The sequence below is a fragment of the Nylanderia fulva genome, unplaced genomic scaffold, assembly GCF_048542155.1.
Source record: "Nylanderia fulva isolate GAGA-0341 unplaced genomic scaffold, ASM4854215v1 Scaffold6, whole genome shotgun sequence".
In the NCBI taxonomy this organism is placed as follows: Eukaryota; Metazoa; Arthropoda; class Insecta; order Hymenoptera; family Formicidae; genus Nylanderia; species Nylanderia fulva.
In genome coordinates this window covers 6795372-6816821 of record NW_028190698.1, presented here as the reverse complement: position 1 = coordinate 6816821, position 21450 = coordinate 6795372, and the positions used below count along the sequence as shown (strand labels likewise).

At 29.9% G+C, this 21450-nt stretch overlaps 2 protein-coding genes across 7 annotated transcripts in view; both read left to right on the top strand.

Moving 5' to 3' along the window:
• Vha100-2 (V-type ATPase subunit a family protein Vha100-2) overlaps positions 1-19607 on the top strand; it is a 29801-nt gene extending 10194 nt beyond the window's left edge. For 3 of the 6 annotated variants that reach the window (XM_029306607.2, XM_029306603.2, XM_029306606.2), the window contains exons 2-14: positions 10309-10449; positions 10770-10949; positions 11734-11862; positions 11976-12058; positions 12482-12608; positions 13020-13196; positions 13436-13648; positions 13911-14124; positions 14273-14702; positions 15004-15131; positions 15217-15449; positions 15783-16177; positions 16513-19607. In XM_029306607.2, the coding sequence (XP_029162440.1) occupies positions 10333-10449; positions 10770-10949; positions 11734-11862; positions 11976-12058; positions 12482-12608; positions 13020-13196; positions 13436-13648; positions 13911-14124; positions 14273-14702; positions 15004-15131; positions 15217-15449; positions 15783-16177; positions 16513-16609 (2523 nt within the window). In that variant the 5' untranslated portion in view covers positions 10309-10332 and the 3' untranslated portion in view covers positions 16610-19607. Of the gene's footprint in view, positions 1-1930; positions 2070-5335; positions 5491-5805; positions 6096-10308; positions 10450-10769; positions 10950-11733; positions 11863-11975; positions 12059-12481; positions 12609-13019; positions 13197-13435; positions 13649-13910; positions 14125-14272; positions 14703-15003; positions 15132-15216; positions 15450-15782; positions 16178-16512 lie in introns of those variants that run through there. The other 3 variants (XM_029306602.2, XM_029306605.2, XM_085487820.1) reach the window with 3 other exon arrangements.
• A 715-nt stretch (positions 19608-20322) lies between these two features.
• The window catches only part of superdeath (Suppressor of ER stress-induced death), a 30467-nt gene continuing 29339 nt past the window's right edge, over positions 20323-21450 (top strand). The window contains exon 1 of the mRNA XM_085487817.1: positions 20323-20414. The gene's annotated coding sequence lies outside the window, so the exon portion shown is untranslated. The remainder of the gene's footprint in view (positions 20415-21450) is intronic.

The following is a 21450-nucleotide window of genomic DNA, read 5'->3' as shown; positions in this document are numbered from 1 at the left end:
GGAGAGAACTACGCGCGCGTATGTGATGTAATAATACTTAAGTTTTATTGCTTCGCATAATGAAAGATGTCACTGCAGATACGGCAATTTGCGTAATAGTTGACCGTTAGATTGGAGGCCACCGCGACGACCTAGAAATTATAGAAGAATAAGCACCGACCTTACGCGAGAAATCGCTTCTATTATCGTAGCCGTCGACCATCTGCCGCAAGATTCGGTCTAACGTTATCTTAGAAAGTAACAGTAATTTTTTCCTCATTATTATCATTGTTGGTTGACAGCGAGATCGAATTAGAATTCAGTTGCAGCCGAGTGTTTGCTTTAATAAAGCTTAATAGTGGACGACACTTTGACAGTTAAAAGGACAATCGTGTTTTTAACGAAAAATGTTATTTTTTTGATCAATTTTGCCTATTATCAAGTACTGATAAATTTTTTTCGACTTGTCTCTATATTGCATAATTAGTAATTACGTACAATTGTAATATATTTCTCGGAATCAGAAGCAAACTCGTGGAGTTCGCTAAAGTGAGTATTTACGAGTGTATAAATTACAGAGCGATAGACCTTAAGTAATCAGGAGATAACGAATATCTATACAAAGTATATCACATAAAGGTAATGTGCGGCAACCGACTTATTATCACATTTGCTTTATCATCTTCAACAGAATCTCGGGCGATAGCGATGCGAAACGATATAACCGAGAAGCCCGTGAACACTTTTATTATCATCCGTTATGCCATTTTTATTTTATTTTCTTAGTATTGTTTAATACAATATAATTCGTTAATAAAAAAAAAGAAATATTGTTATCAGTATGCAAGGAAACATGCAAACAATTTGAAAACGCAATGCTCAAGTATATTGTTACCTACCTTGTAAGGAAAGACTTATGCGGCTGATAATGACGGCAATCAGTGATTCAAGTTTCCGTTCCACGAAACATAATTAATTGTTTTGACGAGCAGATACCATCAGCATCTTTTTGGTTAGGCGCCATCAGCGATTTGGCTCTTATGTTTTATCTAAATTCGTATATTTATAATTAATTTTTTAAATAAGATATTATTTAATTTTAATAAAAATGTTTCTCTTCATGCTTTAGGGAAAATATTTTTATTTGCATATAAGAAAAGGAATTTTTTACGTTAAATTTTTATAATTGTGAGAGGATTATTTGGCACATGTTTTTCTATATATTTTATTTTGAATATATATATATATATATATATATATATATATATATATAACATAATGGCAGAAAAAAACTTTTATTGTTTTATCGCAAAATACATGAGTTAGGATTATGATTTATCGAATTCATTGCATCGCATGTATGCAATTACTGGTATTAATCAATATTGGCTTTTCGTTGCTCCATTCTACATTTTTCTTATCTCTTGTATTAAGCCAATCTGGAATTACGCACTTCTCAATTTATGACCTGCATTGAATCTCGAAATAGTCGTAGCTATAAAAATGCATCGATTGTTATTATTAATCGTATTCTCTGAAAGTGAACATTCATCGGAAATTATTATGATATAAAGTGAAAATAAATGTCATATATATAAAAATATCAAATCTATTCTTAAGAAATCTATATATTTTTTAATGATATTTTAGGATCCTAGCGTATTTTTCCCTCCTGTCCCTTATTTTTGTTATTTCCATCGAGTTTATCATTGGCTCGATCTCTCCAGGGAGATCGATTTGCATGATAACGATCGAAAGTATTGTAACCATTCTATACAAGCGACGATTCTAATCATAAGAGTACGCATGTGAAAGCGGCATTACACACAAAATCACCGGCAATACAAAAGACAGTGCTGTCACAATTTGCTCTTATCTGCTTAACAGGAGATCGTCACGAGTTCTGATTCCCTCTCCTTACTATAGCCACCTCCACACCTTTCTTGTATCAGAAAGGTGGGATTTATTCGTTGTGTTGGATCTAGTCAAATCAGTTGTGAATATTGCACCTGCGTGACAAACGGGACTAAAATTTCATTGTGCGAAGCTAAATTGCAATCAGTAATTTATACGTGTCAATTTTTAACAAGGTTGGTCATATTTTTATTGTGTTTTTTTATTGCGAAACAAAGATATCTTTTGATAAAGAGATATCTTTTTTTCCCCCGAGAGTAAGATCTCGGCTAATCACGCGAGCAACGTGTGTCTGAAAATGTGTGCGTTTATCGATTGCGAAGATCGTAAAGACTTATTGATTGATTATACTTACAATAGCGAAGCGAATTACAAAGAGACTATTTTTCCATTTTTGTATAAAATAAGAAAATCAAGCTAACATACGATACCATAGGGGGGCAAAATATATTATATATTTTTCAATACAAAAGTCTTTTCTAATACAAAACTAAGGAATATAATTGTATGTTTTGGTTCTTTCTTCGAGTTATTCTCCAATGATAATAATTAATTATACAAGTAAAGTTGGTCAAGGATCAAAGATAAAAATAAAAAGACTTTACATTTAATTTTAAATATTTTCACATGTCGAATCTTGATGTACTATTTATTTTAAACTTAAAGTTATTTTATATTTTCCTCAAACATCTAGAAATCTCATAAATCAAATTAAAATATGTGATCCAAAAAATAATGTTATTGAGATAAGCCTATAATAAAAGATCAAGATAAATAACGATTTTCTGCAGAATGGACGATGTACTATCTAGTTAAAAAAATTGAATTATTCATAAATTTCGAAAAAATTACCTATTACAAAAGCAAATACTACAGAGAAATCCCCAAAAAGTAAAAGAATATTATAATTAAATAACGACAAAATTCAAAAAGTTTCTATCTCTGCACACTGAATAAATGATAATTAATCCGGAAAAGACACAGCAGTCATACAACGAAATATTAATAAAGTGTAGTGTATTTGAAAAATTTTTTAAAGACTTTCAATTATATAGTCAAATATGTATGTCAAATATTCTGGGTATCTTTCTACAAATTGAAGTTATTTTTAACATATAAAATTTCCGATAGAAGTTTCTCATTAAGAAAAAATTCCTCAAAATTTTCATATTAAATCAAAATAATTCATAGATAATTTATAATGTCTTTCTAATATAAAATTTTATTTGTATATTGTATATCACAGAGCAATTATTTACTTTGCTTTCTTCTTTTGTATTTTGTGTAAAAAAGAGACAAAGAATCATCTATTTATATACATATTATTATTATTATACTTATTATATATTTATTATATTTATTATTCTTTAGAAATTGAATTAAGAAGAATAATCTGCGCAAATCTGCACAACAAAAATCGTTGTTCGTAATTAACACTCATTCATTTGCGTTGTCTTGTTTGCTCGCGACGTTTGACGTAATTATTGGCAATGCTGAAAAATCTTAATTAGTCTGCCAAAGGCGACTAATGAACCGAACGACGTGTGTATTTGTGTTTGGAACATAAAGACGTCGTTTCTGTTCACTATATTTTAGCAGTGCTTGTCGATTTACATATTTTTCATTTGCGCAAAATTTCCTTTGCTTCTTTGCTTTAACAATTAGATTCTAAAACCATTTCTCAACATTTCATAAAAATAATTAATAAATAGTCTTCAGATTTGTTGAAATTTCGATAGAAATATTTTTTTCTTTAATTTCGGAAAAATCCATTTTAATTGTGCATGTATGTGTATGTGTGTAAACGCTGTTACGTAACATATAATTAACTCTAAAAATATATTTTTTAACGCGTTACAACTTTCTAGCTATATTCAAATATTTTGCTTTGCCTTTGTACTTTCGAATAATAAATATTGAATTTAAAAAAAAAAGGATTTTTTCAGGAAAGAAAATATGCTAATTTTAATTTTAATAATAAATATTGAATTTTTTTAAAGAAAGGATTTTTTTAAGGAAAGAAAATATGCTAATTTTCTTCGTTTTTTATCAGAAACTAACGAGAAACAATTTAAAAAAAATTACGATCGAATCCACGATTGCATTTAAGTGTATCTATAAAAATTCAAATATTTATGCAAAAAGGGCATAAATAAAAGTATAAAAAATTCTCTAAAAAATCTAAAGGTTTTTTCGATATCTTCCACATTATCTCATATACGGATTTAATCTTTGGGCTTTCTGTAGAAAGAACAGTATTTGCTGTTATCTGAATAAAATTATATAGATGATTATCTAGATGAAACTTTGGCGTCTTCTTATTTTTATATAGGTAATAAAAATAATATGTATTATTAAAATGTATTATTAATATGTATTACTAATATGTCCGCTTCGCGCGGGCCTCAAAGCATGTCTAATTTTTAAAATTTATTATTTTTTCTTTTTTTACACTGGCTTAAAATTATTATCTATTCATAATATTTTTCTTTTTTCTGTTTGTCTAATCGCAATTTACTTCCCCTGTATTTCAAAACGCACCTCGTATCGCGCACACTTCCACTCACGCCAAATAATAATAATTATTTTCAAAATTTTAATATTTATAATTTTTTATACAATTTATTAAAAATTTTCTAAATATTATATATTCTAGTAACACTTTAATGAATATTTTTATTTACTTATATTCGATATCCCTTTTGACCTCTTGTTGATATTCTTATGGTTTTTCTCACCGTTATTTTTTCTTAACCGCTAAATCACCCAACGCTGACCCAACGCTGAATATGTATTACTAATATGTATTATTAAAATAAGTATTATCTATAATAAAATATGTATTATCTGCATCTTAGATGAAAAAAAACGATATCTTTACTAAATTATCTAGAATAATTTTCAGATAATTTTGGTTTAGAATCATAGCACATAAAAATACTTAAATAGTAGAACTTAAGCAGTAAGTGATAAAAAGTTATAAATAAAAATATGAATACATATCTTTTATATCTCTTTTATTATTTACATTTTTTTTATAACTGTGTTTACATAATTAGTCTTAAATATTATTATCTATAAAATTATCTAGATAAATTATCATATAATTTTATCTTTTATCTAGATATATTTAAAACAAAATCATCTTTATTTTATCTAAAATAAATTTACATATTTCTATCTAGTTTCTTTTAAAATCATCTAAATACAACACTGTTGACAGCGATACCTGACACGCTGAATTGATTCTGAACGAGCATCTGCGACGCTCGGATACGTATATATGTTATGTATGTACATACATATACAGCAAGCTCATTGTAAGCATTCTTCTCTCTTGTCGCCGCCCTTGTTTGTAGCTTATTGGCCCGGACTTGTGTTGTTCTACACTCGTTGAATCGTAACCAGCGACGAAGTTGTGGTCCATATGGTACGAGACGTGCGCCAGTCGCTCGGTACAATTGTGTCCGTTCAAATCCGCTCTCGTAGCGTTTGTTATGTAATTTTTTCCTTTTTTTTTTCCCCCAGAGAACGGTAACGTTTAATCGTCGCTCGTTCGAATGTGATGATCCGGCAAATGTGTGTGCTATCAGTAGTGTGAGTCAATATTTTCGCCGTACTTTCGGCGACTGTAACTTGTGCGTGTATCTAGTGCATGATTCGATTTTGTCATTTTAATAAGATAATTGAACCCAATTCATATATACCAATTCTTTAGTACAAATTGTCTGGCAAATTAAATAAAGCGGTGCACCTTGCAGAATTTTTTTTGTTTTCGAATGACATGGGCTTATGATGTGATTGTCACGTGGACTTGTTGCTTTCTCGTAGATTGTACACATGTTATTTATGGAGCGCTTTTTGATGATTATTTTGACTTTTTATTAATTTTAGATTTACTTTTTCTTTAAGCTGGATCGTTCAATCGATTGATTTTTGACTCGATTTAATTGAAACGACAACCTTGACTTTAGAAATCTCAATCAAGATTAAATTATGATAAGATGATAAATTGATACGTACAATTCGTAAATCATTAGTACGTACGTGCGTGAGTAACGCCTTATGGCATGTTATTTGCAATACAGATGTTTTATATATAAATAACGTATACATTATGATCTGGAAATTTCATGTGTATCGTATAATATATTTAGATTGACACGTCTAAAAAATTATTATATAGTCTTCACAGTTACGAGGTGAGTAATCTCGGTCATAGTTGAATAATAATGTACATTGATTTTAGTAATAATTCAATAATCAACGGATGAGAATATTTAATAATTAAAAAAAAACATTTGACACTTAATATTTTCATTTGTGTTGTTTACGAGGGAGCTTTATTTTTTTATGTCAAAAGGAAGAATCCACTTTGCTAGACTCTTCCTCGTAAAACATTTGGATAATTAGAGGATGCATAATTCATCTACAATTGTTTTCTTTTCATTGCTTATGCGACACAATTCATAGGCTGTCATATCGCAGAGATATCATCCGCCACATTATTCTCGGTCGTTACTTCTTGTTTTTTCCGATTGTTATCATTTATCATATCGCTTAATCGACATGCGTTACTTTTTTAGATTAACACTTGTTGGAATCGACATATCGCAAATTGTAATCTCACACAGTCAACTAGCCATAACATGAAGAATTTGCTCTTAGTTTATTATATTAAAATTACAAATCAACAACATAAGTGGTTGCCTTCCCTTTTTTTTTCTTCTTTCTTCTTTCAATTCTTTCATTATCGGATTTTTTTACAATATTTTATTTTCTTGACAATTTTTCTCAGATAATTTACTATGATTTTTTTCTCTATTTTATTGAGTAAGATTATAAAAAAATAATGGATATGATATTGCTAAACATTAATGTGAGTTATTTAATCCTTGCCATATATACAATATATATATATATATATATATATATATATATATATATATATTGTTATATATATAAAAGTAAAACTCAAGTAATTCTCTCTATAATTTCACAGGAAACCAACGCCCGTCCGTTGTCAATTTGTCGCAGTTTTACCTATTTACTACATTTTCGCACGCAACTGTGACATTCCATGATTATGCTCTTATTGTCAGACTCATTCGATGTTGAGTGAATCATTCAATGTTGATCAAACATCTCTCGAATATTTCTATATCTTTTTTTATTTATAATTACAGATTATGACGAACTTCTGTTTTTTATTTAAAAACTAATCATAATAAAAAATGATAATAATTCAATCGACCAACTCTGGCAAATAAGTGATTTTATTGAATATTCATATTTTGTTTTCATACTATCATGTTATTATATCATGTCAGATTCTAAAATCAAATCTTTGTTTTTTAAAAAAGTTGTGATTTACTTTGTTTTAAGAACATAGCACTTGATAAGGGCCGAAACCCACGGCCGAAACGTTGTAAATATTCAATAAAATCACTTATTTGCCAGAGTTGGTCGATTGAATTATTACCATTTTTTAATTATCATCTGGTGACTTTATAGTTTTTTATATCGTTTACTAATCATATTTCAACTATATTCAACATTGTATTATATTAATTTTAATGATGATTTTATGATATTTATATTTATTTTTAAAATAGCAAAATCTTTGCTATAAGTAAAATTAAACTAAACGATATTAGCAAAAAGGAAATTTTTAGCATCTGAGAAACTTTGCAGTGCAATTTTTGCATGTTGTTTATATAATTGATAAAACGAAGTCAATTCTGTATCAGAATGAGTATATGAAAATTTGTAGAATTGGAAACGAATTTTATTGTTTCAAGTTTTTAAATTTTTAATTTATTCTTTAATTTTATTTTACCCTTTAATTTTTACTTTACGCTTTAATTTTTATATTACTCTTTGATGTAACACAATTGAAACTAATTTGTAAACATTAATGCAATGAAATGTGATAATAATTCTTAATATTTCACTTTTGCTAGAGTGCCATAATATGATAAATTACTTATTCATTTATATAGTTACTCGTTGATTTAATTTTAAAGTACAGAAGACAAATTTGCGATAGAGACAAATTAAATTCAGCAACATAATTTCTAGACAGAAACTTTACTGGATTGTTACCCGTGGAATGTCCTCGTAATATTATCTTTTCTTAAAATAAAATGTCATATATATTATAAATCTCGCTTAAATCGAGCTTGAAATATTAATATTCTCTCTTGTTAAAGTGCATTTTACGTGTGAGAAGAAAATATCTATCTCGGAATATTTCTTACATTATTTTACTGATTCTAGAGATTTGTCACGACATACACATTTGTTCTCTAGAATATTCACCATACACATCAACACACATACATGAATAAAAACGTTGATTTGAAACAGACGGACCTTGGGATGTTAATTAGTCGTGTTGATAACACGTTAGAATTTCGATGTCCTCTTTGGAATTTGCCACGGGTAATAATATACTGATAAGCAAAACGATCTGAGCCGCTTAAAGAAAAGCTGATAGGTTTTTCGATACTTATAATCGAATTAGAGACTTGCTTACGGTATATTAATTATTTTAAAGTAGATAGAAACACGTATACGTGAATGGTGATTGCAAGAGTTCGATAAGAGAGAGAGACATCGTAAATTTCGACAGAGTATTATTAATGTAGTTTAATATTAGGGATCTTACAATGCAATAACATCATTAAACATTTCTCATTAAGAAATTCCGAGTTGATTAGGAAACTGTAATATCGATTAGCTTTCTTTATCTAATCTGTTATCAAACGAGGATTACTACTGTAATGGAGGAAAATATTATTCCGTCGTATCTTCGGAAAATATAATTTTTTAAATTTCTCTGGACACGGTTTTGTATTTCAACCTAGGTAAGAAGTTTTAAATTTGTGATTTCTTTTGTCATCTTTAAATTATTTTTGTCCAGATAACTTTTAAGTGATGAATAAAATCATAATGACATCATTATGAGTTTTATGTTCTACCTGAGATAAAGTTGAAAATTTATATAATCTCGTGCCATTGTCGTGCTCGCAATCTGAGCTATTTTTGCTTTCATCCTCTTGAATTTAATAATATATGTGATTTATTATTGTTAACTACTGCATTTCGAATTACGCATTCGAATGCAAGCGCATAATATATTGGTATCATTTTTTTTGTTCACTCGAGGACGCGATAACAGTGAAAATTCTCAGTGTGAGAGTGCACGAGAAACGCAAGTACACATTACTTTTTTTTTATTCACCTATATATTTATGAAGCATTTCGCTTATCTCGTATTCGTGTGTTTACCCTCGCGTCTCCACCTACGTGGAAAATAGCGCCGTAAAACATTTCGTTTGACTTTTTGGTGATTACGCTCCGTCAGATATATAACATTAAACGCGTCACACTGTTCCAGAGCATCTAATTATAGTTATATACACCTCTCGTTGCATTTTGTACGGAGGAATTCGTGTTTGTCGATTTAGATAAGGCGCACGTTACATATGTATATATATTGGATCTCTGATAGTGACTCCGTAAATGCGCGCGTTGCATCTAGGAGAAAAATCTTCGGTACTCGAAGGTCGAGCACGAACAAGTGTTGTTTGCAAATCAAATATTGGCAATTTTCTAACCAATAAGAAAAGTCTTTCACTGCGTTTTTCTTACCATTTCTTGAGTCTTTCAAACTGATCCTTTTTACATATCTCATTCTCTTAAAATTATGATCAGATGATAGAAAAAAGTTTGTAAACAGTTTACTCTATTTTTCATTCAATATTTTGTCCTGTAGTTTTTGTATGATGGATCATCTTTTGCTCTGATTAGGAAGTTAAAAATTGCGTTAACTCTTTGTCTATTCAATAGATCATTCTTGCCATGTTTATTTCATTGAGAATTAAATATATTAAGGGATAAATACATATTAAGAAATATGTGAAACATTATCAGTATATAATGGCCTTGTTTTGCATATTTTATTATATCTTACATGACAAATTTATTAATTAATGATAATTATAAGTGTACTGTGTTAATAAGACATTATTTCCAAGTATAATTGTCTTATCTAGTGTCAATATTTGCGCGATACCAAATTGTCATATCTTGCAGCTTAACATTTAAAAATATCTTTGCGGAATCTCACTATTACATTTTTAACATTTTTAAATAGTATTATTCAAATTTTATTTTTTCAGTTGAATTCAGTTGAACGATTTGTTGTACGGTTAATATAAATAATTTAAGAAGATTAATAAAAATTGCAGCTTTATAAGCAATTTTTGGAATTCATTCATTTATAAAAAAAAATGATGAATAGCTTTGTGCCATATTTTTAATTATTTTTTTTCATATTTAGTAGAAAGTGAGAGAGAGAGAGAAAGAGAGGAAAACTGCAGTTAAAAGAAATATTATTTCTCGTCGCAGGGTGAGGATTAAATCAGTTTGAAGATGGGGGGAATGTTCAGAAGCGAGGAGATGGCCCTTTGCCAGCTGTTTATTCAGCCAGAGGCAGCTTACCTTTCCGTTTCTGAACTAGGAGAAACTGGAACGGTGCAATTTCGTGATGTAAGTTGAATGTAATCGCCACTGATTACTCTATTGGCATAATTAATCCCATTATAATGTAATAAATAATGATCGAAAAGTGTTATGCATTATTTATCTTTTTAGTGTATCAAAAGTATTGAAATATAAAAAATTTTTTATGCATATAAGATCTTTTCAAATGTATATTTTGGAGTTTGCTTATGCGAACACATTTAAGTGATCCGATCTAATTAACATACAAAATTAAATAAAAAAAAAACAAGTTTCTTGTGTGCTCGTTTGAATGTTGTTTTCAGCTACTGATCGCTAACATCGTTAAAATTTGATGCACTATATAGTTGAACGGTGACGTGAATTATTTTCAACGAAAATTCGTCAATGAGGTTCGACGATGCGACGAATTGGAGCGCAAACTTCGATACATCGAGGCGGAAGTCAGGAAAGACGGTGTGCCTATCCGGGATAATCTTACAGAACTACCGCGGGCACCCGCCCCACGTGAGATTATAAATCTCGAGGTAAAATTTTTCTTCCGTAAAATACTATACTTTGACAGCGAGCAGCGAATTGATTTTTCATCCTACATATATTTTTCTCATTAGTCTATGTCTTCAATATACGAATAATTATGTATTATATATCTGATTACAAGAGAAGTTTTGAATGCTGCATATACATACATAATTATTTATATTACAGAAGAATAGCATTATATTACTTACGATCAATATTTCCAGGGTTGGGTAATAAGTAGTTAATTAAAAGTTAAAAAAAATTAAAGAGTTAGTAACTTTTAACTTAGCTTACAATTAGTTAATTTAAAATGTATTAATTTTTGACTTTAACTAGTTATTTTTGACCTTAAACTTATTAACTTTTTTCCCAAGTTAATTTTTTTATCTCCGATTTTTGATGTTATAAACGTATTATTTTTAAATTAAAGTATCATTAATTTTTATGTTTATTTGTTATTAATTGTAATTATCAAAAAATATATTTTTATATAAAAATCAAAATTTTTTTGTTATGTGTTATTATAAATTTTAAAAGAATTAACAAACAAAATTCTAATTTAATATAAATGTTTTTAAAAATTAACTTTTGATTTATAACTTTTAGTTAATTTAATCTTAACTTTAAGTTAATTTTTTGTTTATGCAACTTTTAATTTAACTAAATTAATTTTATAAGCAACTAACTTTAACTTAACTTAGTTTAAAAAAATTATTAACTTACCCAATCCTGAATTAATAATATTACAATAATGATATTATATCAATATCGTACTCTCGCTTGCAACAGGCGCATCTCGAGAAAACGGAGAATGATATACAAGAGCTGAGCCAGAACGGGGTGAATCTGAAGAGCAACTATCTCGAGCTGATGGAATTTCAGCACGTACTCGAAAAAACGCAAGTGTTTTTCACGGAGGTACCTAAAGTAGTTCAGCAGCTTTTGTTCGTAACGCCGTCCTCCTTCGTGTAATCGATGTTACCGTTTTGTCGAAGAATCAAGATTCGTTTCTTCTTCTTCTGTATCAACAGGAAGAGGCCAACGACTCGATTACCAAGGCGCTCATTAACGAGGAAGCTCCGAATCCAGCAACTTCGATTCGCGGACATCTGGAGTAAGTGGCAAAATCAGATATAAAAGTTGATTCTCTCGCGTATTAAATATTATATATGTAACGTTATATTTTAATAATATTAAAAGGACGGATTTGCACGTAAATACTCTCTTTTATTGCTTTAATACGCGCATTTATTCTAACAGGATTTATTCTCCAGAATAATAAATTGTCCCACTAATAGATTTACATTTATTTAAAATGAAAAGGAGTTTGTTTTAATTATCAGTTGCGTAATTCTCTCTAATTAATTGCGACAATAATTTACTTGGAAAGAAACATATAATAAATAATAAATACTTGATGGTTAATTTTTATCGGAAAATTTTTGAAGGAGATTAATGAAATCACAGTTATATACGATGCTATAATATAATGCTTAATAAATTATATATTATAAAAATGAGATCTATTTCCTTCCAGATTCGTCGGTGGAGTAATAAATCGCGAACGAGTTCCTGCCTTCGAGAGAATGCTTTGGCGTATATCCCGTGGAAACGTATTTCTTCGGCAAACCGAAATTGACAAACCATTGGAAGATCCAGCTACGGTTAGTTCTGATTATTATTTTATTTTTACACATGCAGATAAATTGCTTAATTTATTATATTGCACGTGGATTTTATGAAAGATTGATATCACAAAAAATCCTATCGTAATAATTCTTAGAATATATATACATACGTATTAGCAATTATTAAAATAATAATTAAGTATAATAATATAATTCGTATATCTAAAAAAGATATTTATAAAATAGGTCGAGTTGCTTTTTCTGCACTTGTGTAACTATATATAAATTAAAATAGTGTGTCTTTCTCAAAGCTTCCAAAGAGACAATGTCAAAATAAAATTCATAGATCTTGCAAAATATTAATTTAGCTTTGCTTTAAATATCGAAGATAAATTGCAAAAACATTTATTGTCGATACGCTTGATTCTCTTTTTGGAATATTTTTAGGGCAACGAAATTTATAAAACAGCCTTCGTGGCGTTTTTTCAAGGAGAACAGTTGAAAACTCGTATTAAGAAGGTTTGCATTGGTTTTCGCGCTTCGCTCTATGATTGTCCAACGAGCCAAGCTAAACGTCAGGAAAAACTGAAAGCTGTGCGAGCACAGTTGGCAGATCTTAACATGGTGAGATTGTCACGCGCGAAAGAGATTATAAATATAATATTTGCTCAGTGCAAAATTTAATTTTATTGAATTCTATTAAATATTTAGGTTTTATTAGATTTTTTTATTTTAATAACAATATTTTACAATTAAATTATAAATTAAATTGTAGAAATATAATATTTGGATATATATATATTTAAATAGATATAAAAGTATGTGAAAATACTTCAATTGTATTTAGACATAATTTTTTTAAGGTATTAAATCAAACGCAAGATCATCGCCAACGTGTTTTGCATAATGTAGCAAAGGAATTGCCAAATTGGAGTATCATGGTGCGAAAAATGAAAGCCATTTTTCACACGATGAACCTGTTCAACATGGATGTGTCGAAAAAGTGTCTTATTGGAGAATGTTGGGTGCCTATTGCCGATCTCGGGACTGTACAAAATTGCCTTACAGAAGGATCGGTCGGTATACATTGTATATTATATAGATACCCAATTAAATTCATAGCATACATGGTTATATTTTTATCGCTAATTTATATATTTTAAAGATAAGCAAGCGGGACGTAATAAAAATCTTCGAATTTTTATTTCGACGAGTAATTTACAATTTATTGCAATATATATTTTTATCTTGCAAGACTCTGTATAGGTCATATAATAATGGATAATCCAAAATAATGTGTGAATCATAAAACGAATGACCACGGAATGTATTTTTTAGCAAGCGAGCGGAAGTTCTATACCATCGTTCCTCAACGTGATCCACACGGATGAAAATCCCCCGACGTTCAACAGGACGAACAGATTTACAAAAGGTTTTCAAAATCTAATTGATGTATACGGTGTGGCATCGTATCGCGAGGCTAACCCGGCGCTTTACACCATCATTACATTTCCATTCTTGTTTGGTGTCATGTTCGGCGATGCTGGCCACGGTGAGTAAATACGAAAAAAGCGAATAAAATGAATAAAAAATAACAAAAATGACGAATAAAATAAATACGCGAAAAATAGTATACGCGTATTTGCTCACACGTATCACGTTATATATCGTTATCGAGTTGTTGCACGTCGTTGATTTAGGACTAATACTGACGCTTTTTGGTGCGGCCATGGTGCTACGCGAGAAGAAGATCATCGCGCAAAAATCGGACAATGAAATTTGGAATTTATTTTTCGGCGGTCGTTATATCATCCTCCTCATGGGTCTGTTCTCCATCTACAGCGGTTTGATCTACAATGATATATTCGCAAAGTCAGTTAACATATTCGGATCTAGTTGGAGAGCTGAGTTTACGCTTAACGATGCAGTACAAAATAAGACGTTGGAATTGTTGCCGGAGGAGAAGGCGAAGCACTATCTGCAAGAACCATATCCTATGGGCTTAGATCCAGTTTGGGCGCTCGCTCACAACAAAATTGTATTTCAGAATTCGTTCAAGATGAAGCTGTCGATCATTTTCGGCGTCGCGCACATGATCTTCGGCGTGTGCTTGAATGTTGTCAATATCATGTAAGTATTTTGTGCTTTCGATGAAAAAATTACACGTTGTAAACATATAAATTGTCATTAAAAATGTAAATATATTATTTACGTAATCTATATATTAATATAGAAGTATACTATTCTCTTCTCTGAATTTTTTTAACGAAAATGTGAGAATAATGTTTTTTTTCACATGAATGTATTAGGATGATTAGTGATATTTGAATAGAGTATCTTGACACAATAGGAATAGAAAACATTTCGGAAATCGACAAAATTTTCCGCAATTTTTGTATATTTGATCATGTTGCATTGTAATTTTTTTTAGGTATTTCAAGAAGTATTCCAGCTTGTTCTTAGAATTTATACCACAATTGTTCTTCCTTGTCTTTCTGTTTTTTTACATGACTGTCTTGATGTTTATTAAATGGATTTTATACAACGCTTCGTCTGATGGTAAATATATTAAATAATGAATCTTCTTTAGTTCGATTAATTGCAACATGTAATCGTTAACGTAACATGATGTATCATAATGCAGATGAAGGGCGAAGACCAGGTTGTGCACCATCGGTTTTAATTACGTTTATTAACATGATGCTTTTCAAAGATGCCCCTGTGCCCGCGGGTTGTTCCCAATATATGTTTGAAGGGCAGGATATTTTGCAGAAAGTTCTCATTTTTTCTGCCTTAGCATGCATCCCCGTGATGCTGTTTGGAAAACCGTTATTTATATTATGCTCGTCAAAATTTAAAGCTCCAGGGAAAGTTTACGTAAGCAACTTATCTATTATTATCTGTTACAATATTAACACATCAATAAGGCAATTTCATTGATAACGCGATCCTTTGAATTTATTCCATACTATAATTATAATTATAAAATTAATTACAAATTAATTTTAACAAACCTGTGAGAGATAATTATCATGAATATCGTGGCCGTACAAATCATTGTGGTTAATAACATTGAATAAAATTGAGATATAGATTATCATCTAGATGAAATACGTTTTGTCTGTATTTGCCGTATTGGCAGAATTAACGCTTTGCATTTAATTATAAATACGAATGAAACGCTGACGTTGCACGTCCGTGTTGCTGCAGAGCAACGGAAATGCGTCCCAGGACATCGAGTTGCAGCCGCAGGAAGTGCAGAGCGCGGGGACCAGCAGCGATGCGGCGGGTGGCCACGGGAGCAAGGACCAAGGCTTTGGCGAACTGATGATTACTCAGTCCATTCACACCATAGAGTACGTCTTGTCTACTGTCTCGCACACCGCGTCCTATCTACGGTTATGGGCTCTGTCTTTGGCCCATTCCCAGCTATCCGAAGTACTCTGGAACCGGGTGTTGCGGCAAGGCTTAGGCGCCGAAGAGGATCAGTACGTGAACAGTGTCATACTGTTTGTCACCTTCGCTGTCTGGGCCTTCTTTACTGTCGTCATTCTCGTCTTGATGGAGGGTCTCTCGGCGTTTCTTCATACACTTCGACTTCACTGGTATGTATATTATATTAATTAAATGCATGTATGTTTCTTATAATTTAAGATTCGTTTTAGAAGAATTGGAAAAGTTTTAAGAAGAAGATTAAGAAATTGTTTTCTACATGTTAGAAAAAAAAGAGATAGTGCAGATTAAATTCAATTTTTTGGGTTAATAAGAATTACAAAAATTACAAATTGTATGCATCAACGTTTTTATTATTATTCATGATGCGAATCGTCATTTTAGTACAGATCGACATTGGTTAATTATTGATTGTGAGCATTATTGAGACGAAGTATCTTGATGATTATAGCTTCTTATTATATCTTTTATTATTTTCGTGCTTTAGGGTCGAGTTCATGACCAAGTTCTACATGGGTATAGGATATCCCTTCCAACCATTTTATTTTAAGAGTATTTTAGATGCCGAAGATGCCGAAGAGTAAATCGCTGCTAGTCCACAGCAATAATTGTTAGATATATGTTTACTGAATATATATTGCGGGCGAAGATTTTATATATATATATATTAAGTTTTTCGTATACGCAAAATCTTGTCTTATTGCCTGGAGCAATACAGAAGAAGGACCAAATTGCCGTGAATTGTTTCAAGCAAGTCTGACAATGTGCCTTCTTTAATCATTTTAGATTTTAGCATGTCTATGTAGATTGGCCGAATATGCGCACGGTAATTGCAATATCAATTTTAAAATATGTTTTCTTTGTATTTTTTTTTAATCGCGGATGACAACGCCGGACGGGAAACCGACGCGCGTTATAAAAATTTATATTTGTACATTAAATATTTATAGAATTTTTCAAACTTTATTTAACTTGTCGAATTTGTGTGAGCAAATCTAAAAATTCGTTCGCGGAATCGGCTTTTAAATATCATCATTAAAGTAAATTTTTCTTGGTTTTTATCTATCTATTCTCTGCGTTGATCTTTTAAATTATTTGTAGTTCAAAAAGAGCAAGTAATAATGTTCGCTTAATAAAAAAGCTCCAATTAATATTTGAACATTTTTGTTTTAACTAAAACGAGTATTGGTTCTGCTCGTCCAACGTTCAGTCCCGTCCATTATATATGTATATGTATATATACATTTAACAATTACGATGCGAAATGGAAAAGAAATTTAATAGGTGCGTATGATTCAGCAACTGATTCAGCTACCGCTGCTGTCAAGTGGGCATTGTATTCATTCCATTAATTACCTAGTAACGTGGATATGCCATAGTCGATATAGCTCGTCCTTAAACAACTCTCGTCGCGCGTTGTAATATTTGATAACGTCGTGTAATGCCGTTGAAATAATAGCGTTGTCGCGTGCGCATAGTTATTCTCCGCGAAAAAAGTAACGATTGAAACCGCTGTAATTTTAGCGTTTACGACGAAGATGAGAGGGGAAAGCGGAGAGATTATAATGATTCGAATTGTTGGAGAGAAGCCATTATGTGCCGCATTAATTGATTAATTACTCGTGATGATGCTCGACAGATTCAGGCGCGCAGCGCGAACGTACATTCTTGTATTACTAGAGTACAAATTCTCCCGAGTGATTGGTAAATATACGAATATTCCAACTTTTACGCAAAGTTACCATTACGACTGTATCCATCATAGGTATTAATGTTATGTCGAAAAAACAAACCAGAGCAATGCATATATACATATGTACAAATAAGTGAAATATTCCCGAAAGAGAGATCTCGACCTATAATATTAAAAATAAGAGGTTTCTCGCAAATTGAGCTTTTTCTGTTGCAGTTTAATAATGAAGTATTTATTTAAAAAAAATATATATTAATTTATTTAAACTCATATATTTTTGCCATGCTTATTAAATTGAATATCAGAAGCAAGTAAATTAAAAATCTTTTTGAAAGACAAATTAATTTTTTTTACTTCTATAATGTTTTTACATTCAATAAATTTTGTTAATATTACAGTCGAGATCTCCGGGACAACTTGTAGATAAAAATATATGCATATTATATAATATAACATAAAATATATATAATATATATATATTTTATCAATGTTTTGAAATAAATTAATGAAAATTGCATATTACAAGAATTGCATGTACACTTGTATATTTCCTTTTCTTTTATTTATGAAAACGACAAAAAGTTATATGTGAATATATGAAATAACCATGAAAATTGTATAAAAAATTTATTAATTACTCGGTATGAAAAAAGAAAATGTGAGTCGCATACGCATTTTTTTGCATATTTTGCCAAGCATTATATACATAGATATTATTTTTAAAGAGATGTTATGCATAATGCTGTGTCATGATTTTCATCAGTTTAGCGTCCGTACATTTTTATAATTAATAAACAGTCAGACATAATGCACTAAATTTATTTTATAGATTGTGGATGCAAATATTACGCAATGGAATATATGATTAAATCGATATTTTTCATATTTTTCGAATTTTATATAATTATTTTTATGAAATTATAAAAATGGAAATTATCTTTATTGTATTATAGCAGAATTAAAATTTAATGTTTAAATTTTTAATAAAGATTTAATTAGCGTATTATCTTTTTCTAGAAAAAATACAATTCCAATTGTGTGCACAAAGTATTATCGAATTTTAAAAAATGTATAATTTAAAAAGAAACGAAAATATTAAAATTTCTCAAAATATTTCTAACAAAAAATTACTTTTAATCAATATTGTCTGACTTTTATTTATTTGATATCTGAAATTTTATATTGGCAAGTAAAATTCGTATGCTGACTTACTAATTAAAATAATTTGCATGGCGCAATGTGCTGTATCCCCGCTGATTATAAACGAGTCACCGGGAATTCGCAATTAGGACATGTCCAACTGTTTTATGGTGTGTTCAAAGATGGACTCAATTTAATTAAAGTCTAGCAGCGATCATTAAAATGTCTATCTTTTCGTTGGAAAATTTATCAATATGCAAGACAATGAATAAATGTAAAAAATAATATAATTCCATATTATTATTATGTACACGAAAAAGATTAATTAAATACTACAGAATTAAATAAAAATAAAACGAAAAAAAGGTTATATAATTTGATAGTTTCAAATATTAAACTGATTTAATAATTACGACCATTACGATGATTACGATACATTAGTAAAATTTAATGTTATATTGATATATATATATATATATATATATATATATATAAAAAGTTAACTTATTAATTTGTTAATTAATTTTATATATATATATATATATCTGTTTCAACCAGAATAACTACCAGTTTTGATTGTCCAATTTTCTATTTAGAATATAAAAACGAAGGTGTCAATGAAATCCGCCGCTTTGTACGCATAAAATATAAAAACGATTGTGAACTTGTTTTTTAATCGACTCGAACTAAGAGCTTCGTCAATTGTCGAAGAGATATGAAAGCGCAATAAAAAGTTTTCATCTATCGAAGTGGAAAGATGACACTTTTGTACTCCGGAGCTTGCTTAGGAAATGAAAATTGAAATTCATCTCTTTTTTATTGCATCAGCGAGAAGAGTGTATTTAAATTGAAAAAGATATGGATTATATTGTTTCGAAATTTTTCAAGAAGCTATTTATTCGATATTTAATAATTAAAATAATTTAAACTAACTAAATAACGATTAATATCTTAATGTTATAAATAATTTTGGATTATATAATCTGTGATATATAATACTAATATAATTTTTTATTATTTAAAGAGTTCTATGAAAATATCAAGAAGATAAATAATCGAATACACTAAAAAGATCTATAGTCAAATCATAACTATTCATCGTTTTCCGGAATTATACTGGATGAATGTCGAATTAATTTGCAGGAGATGAGAAAATAATTGACTTTAGTTAACTCGAATTAATAGTTGCAAAGTTGTTCGATCTTTATTGATCGTACGAACCTCTCTCTTTCTCTCTCTCTCTCTCTCTCTCTCTCTCTATCTTTCTCGTCCTCATATATTTCTTCGCCTTTCATCTAAAAATCGGACGCGAAATCTTGGCGTCGTACGAGATGGCACTTTTGCAATCCAATTCTCCGGAAGATGAAATTTGCGGCAGCGGCCGCAGCACCATGTTTGACAGAGTTGCGCGCGCTGATGCAACGCTTCCCGCGATTTAATGTGCGAGCACAGAGCGGGAGTTCAGTCGGCGACGCGCGCTCCTTACCACTGTGTGCTCCGGTATCTCTCGCCTCCAGCATCCCTACGCATGGACCTGTGCGCGTTCGATAACGCAGGTGAGTGTACGATTCATCAGGGCCGGATTTACATATATACAAGCTGTACGAGGCACGCAATTATAAGGAGTTGCTCTGCTCTTGGAGAACGTCCGTTCGCATTTTTGCGATATTTTCTCTGAAAAAAATTTCTTTCGATTTTTTTTCTCTAGATATTTAATAATAATATCTAGATGCACTTTAGCAGGATGTATACTCTTTGGAAAAAACCTAGAAAACCTGAAATTTTCAGGGAATATTTTTCTACCTTGAAAAATCCTGGAATACTCACGCATGGAATTTATTTTGAACTCAGAGAATTTTTTAAAAAATTGCCCTTTTAATTTTATTTTCAAATATACCTTTAAAGAATATAAAATTTATTAGGTTTATATAAAGTGTATCAAAATATATTGTTATAAAATATAATATTATATTATTATATTAAAAAATACTTTATTTATGTTAAAAAATTATGTATAACAGAAACAAACTTAAAATTGTATTAGAAATTTTTTTAATTCTATAATTTTACTAGTAGAAATTTTGAACAAAAGTACCTGGAAAATCATGGAATTTATTTATAAGGTTTGAGTATACACTCTGTATCTAGATATATTCTAGAGTTGAATATAATTCGTTCTATTAATTATTATTATTCTTTGTTAAAATTAAAAAAATATTAAGCAATGCTAATTTTATATCTGCGTTGTTCTTTCATTTCACTGAAATTCAAATTAACCATTTCTGTACCCAAGAAAAGCAAGACTCACGCGTGCGCTCTGTTCAGCAAATAATTGATAATATACTTGTAAATTATTCATCTGCGACTTAACACTTTTACATTTAATCGTCAAAGTTTAGTATTATTTTAGAGCTAAAGTATATTTAATTTTTCGCTATGCTGGGGGGTGATTTTATACGCACGTATGGAATTTCAAGTTATTAATTAAAAGTTAATCTTGTAGCATTTCGCGAATCCTAAGAAAATCATTGACGATCAATTTCACGTGTTAAATGTTCAATTTAAATTATCGTTAAAAAAAAGAAATGCATT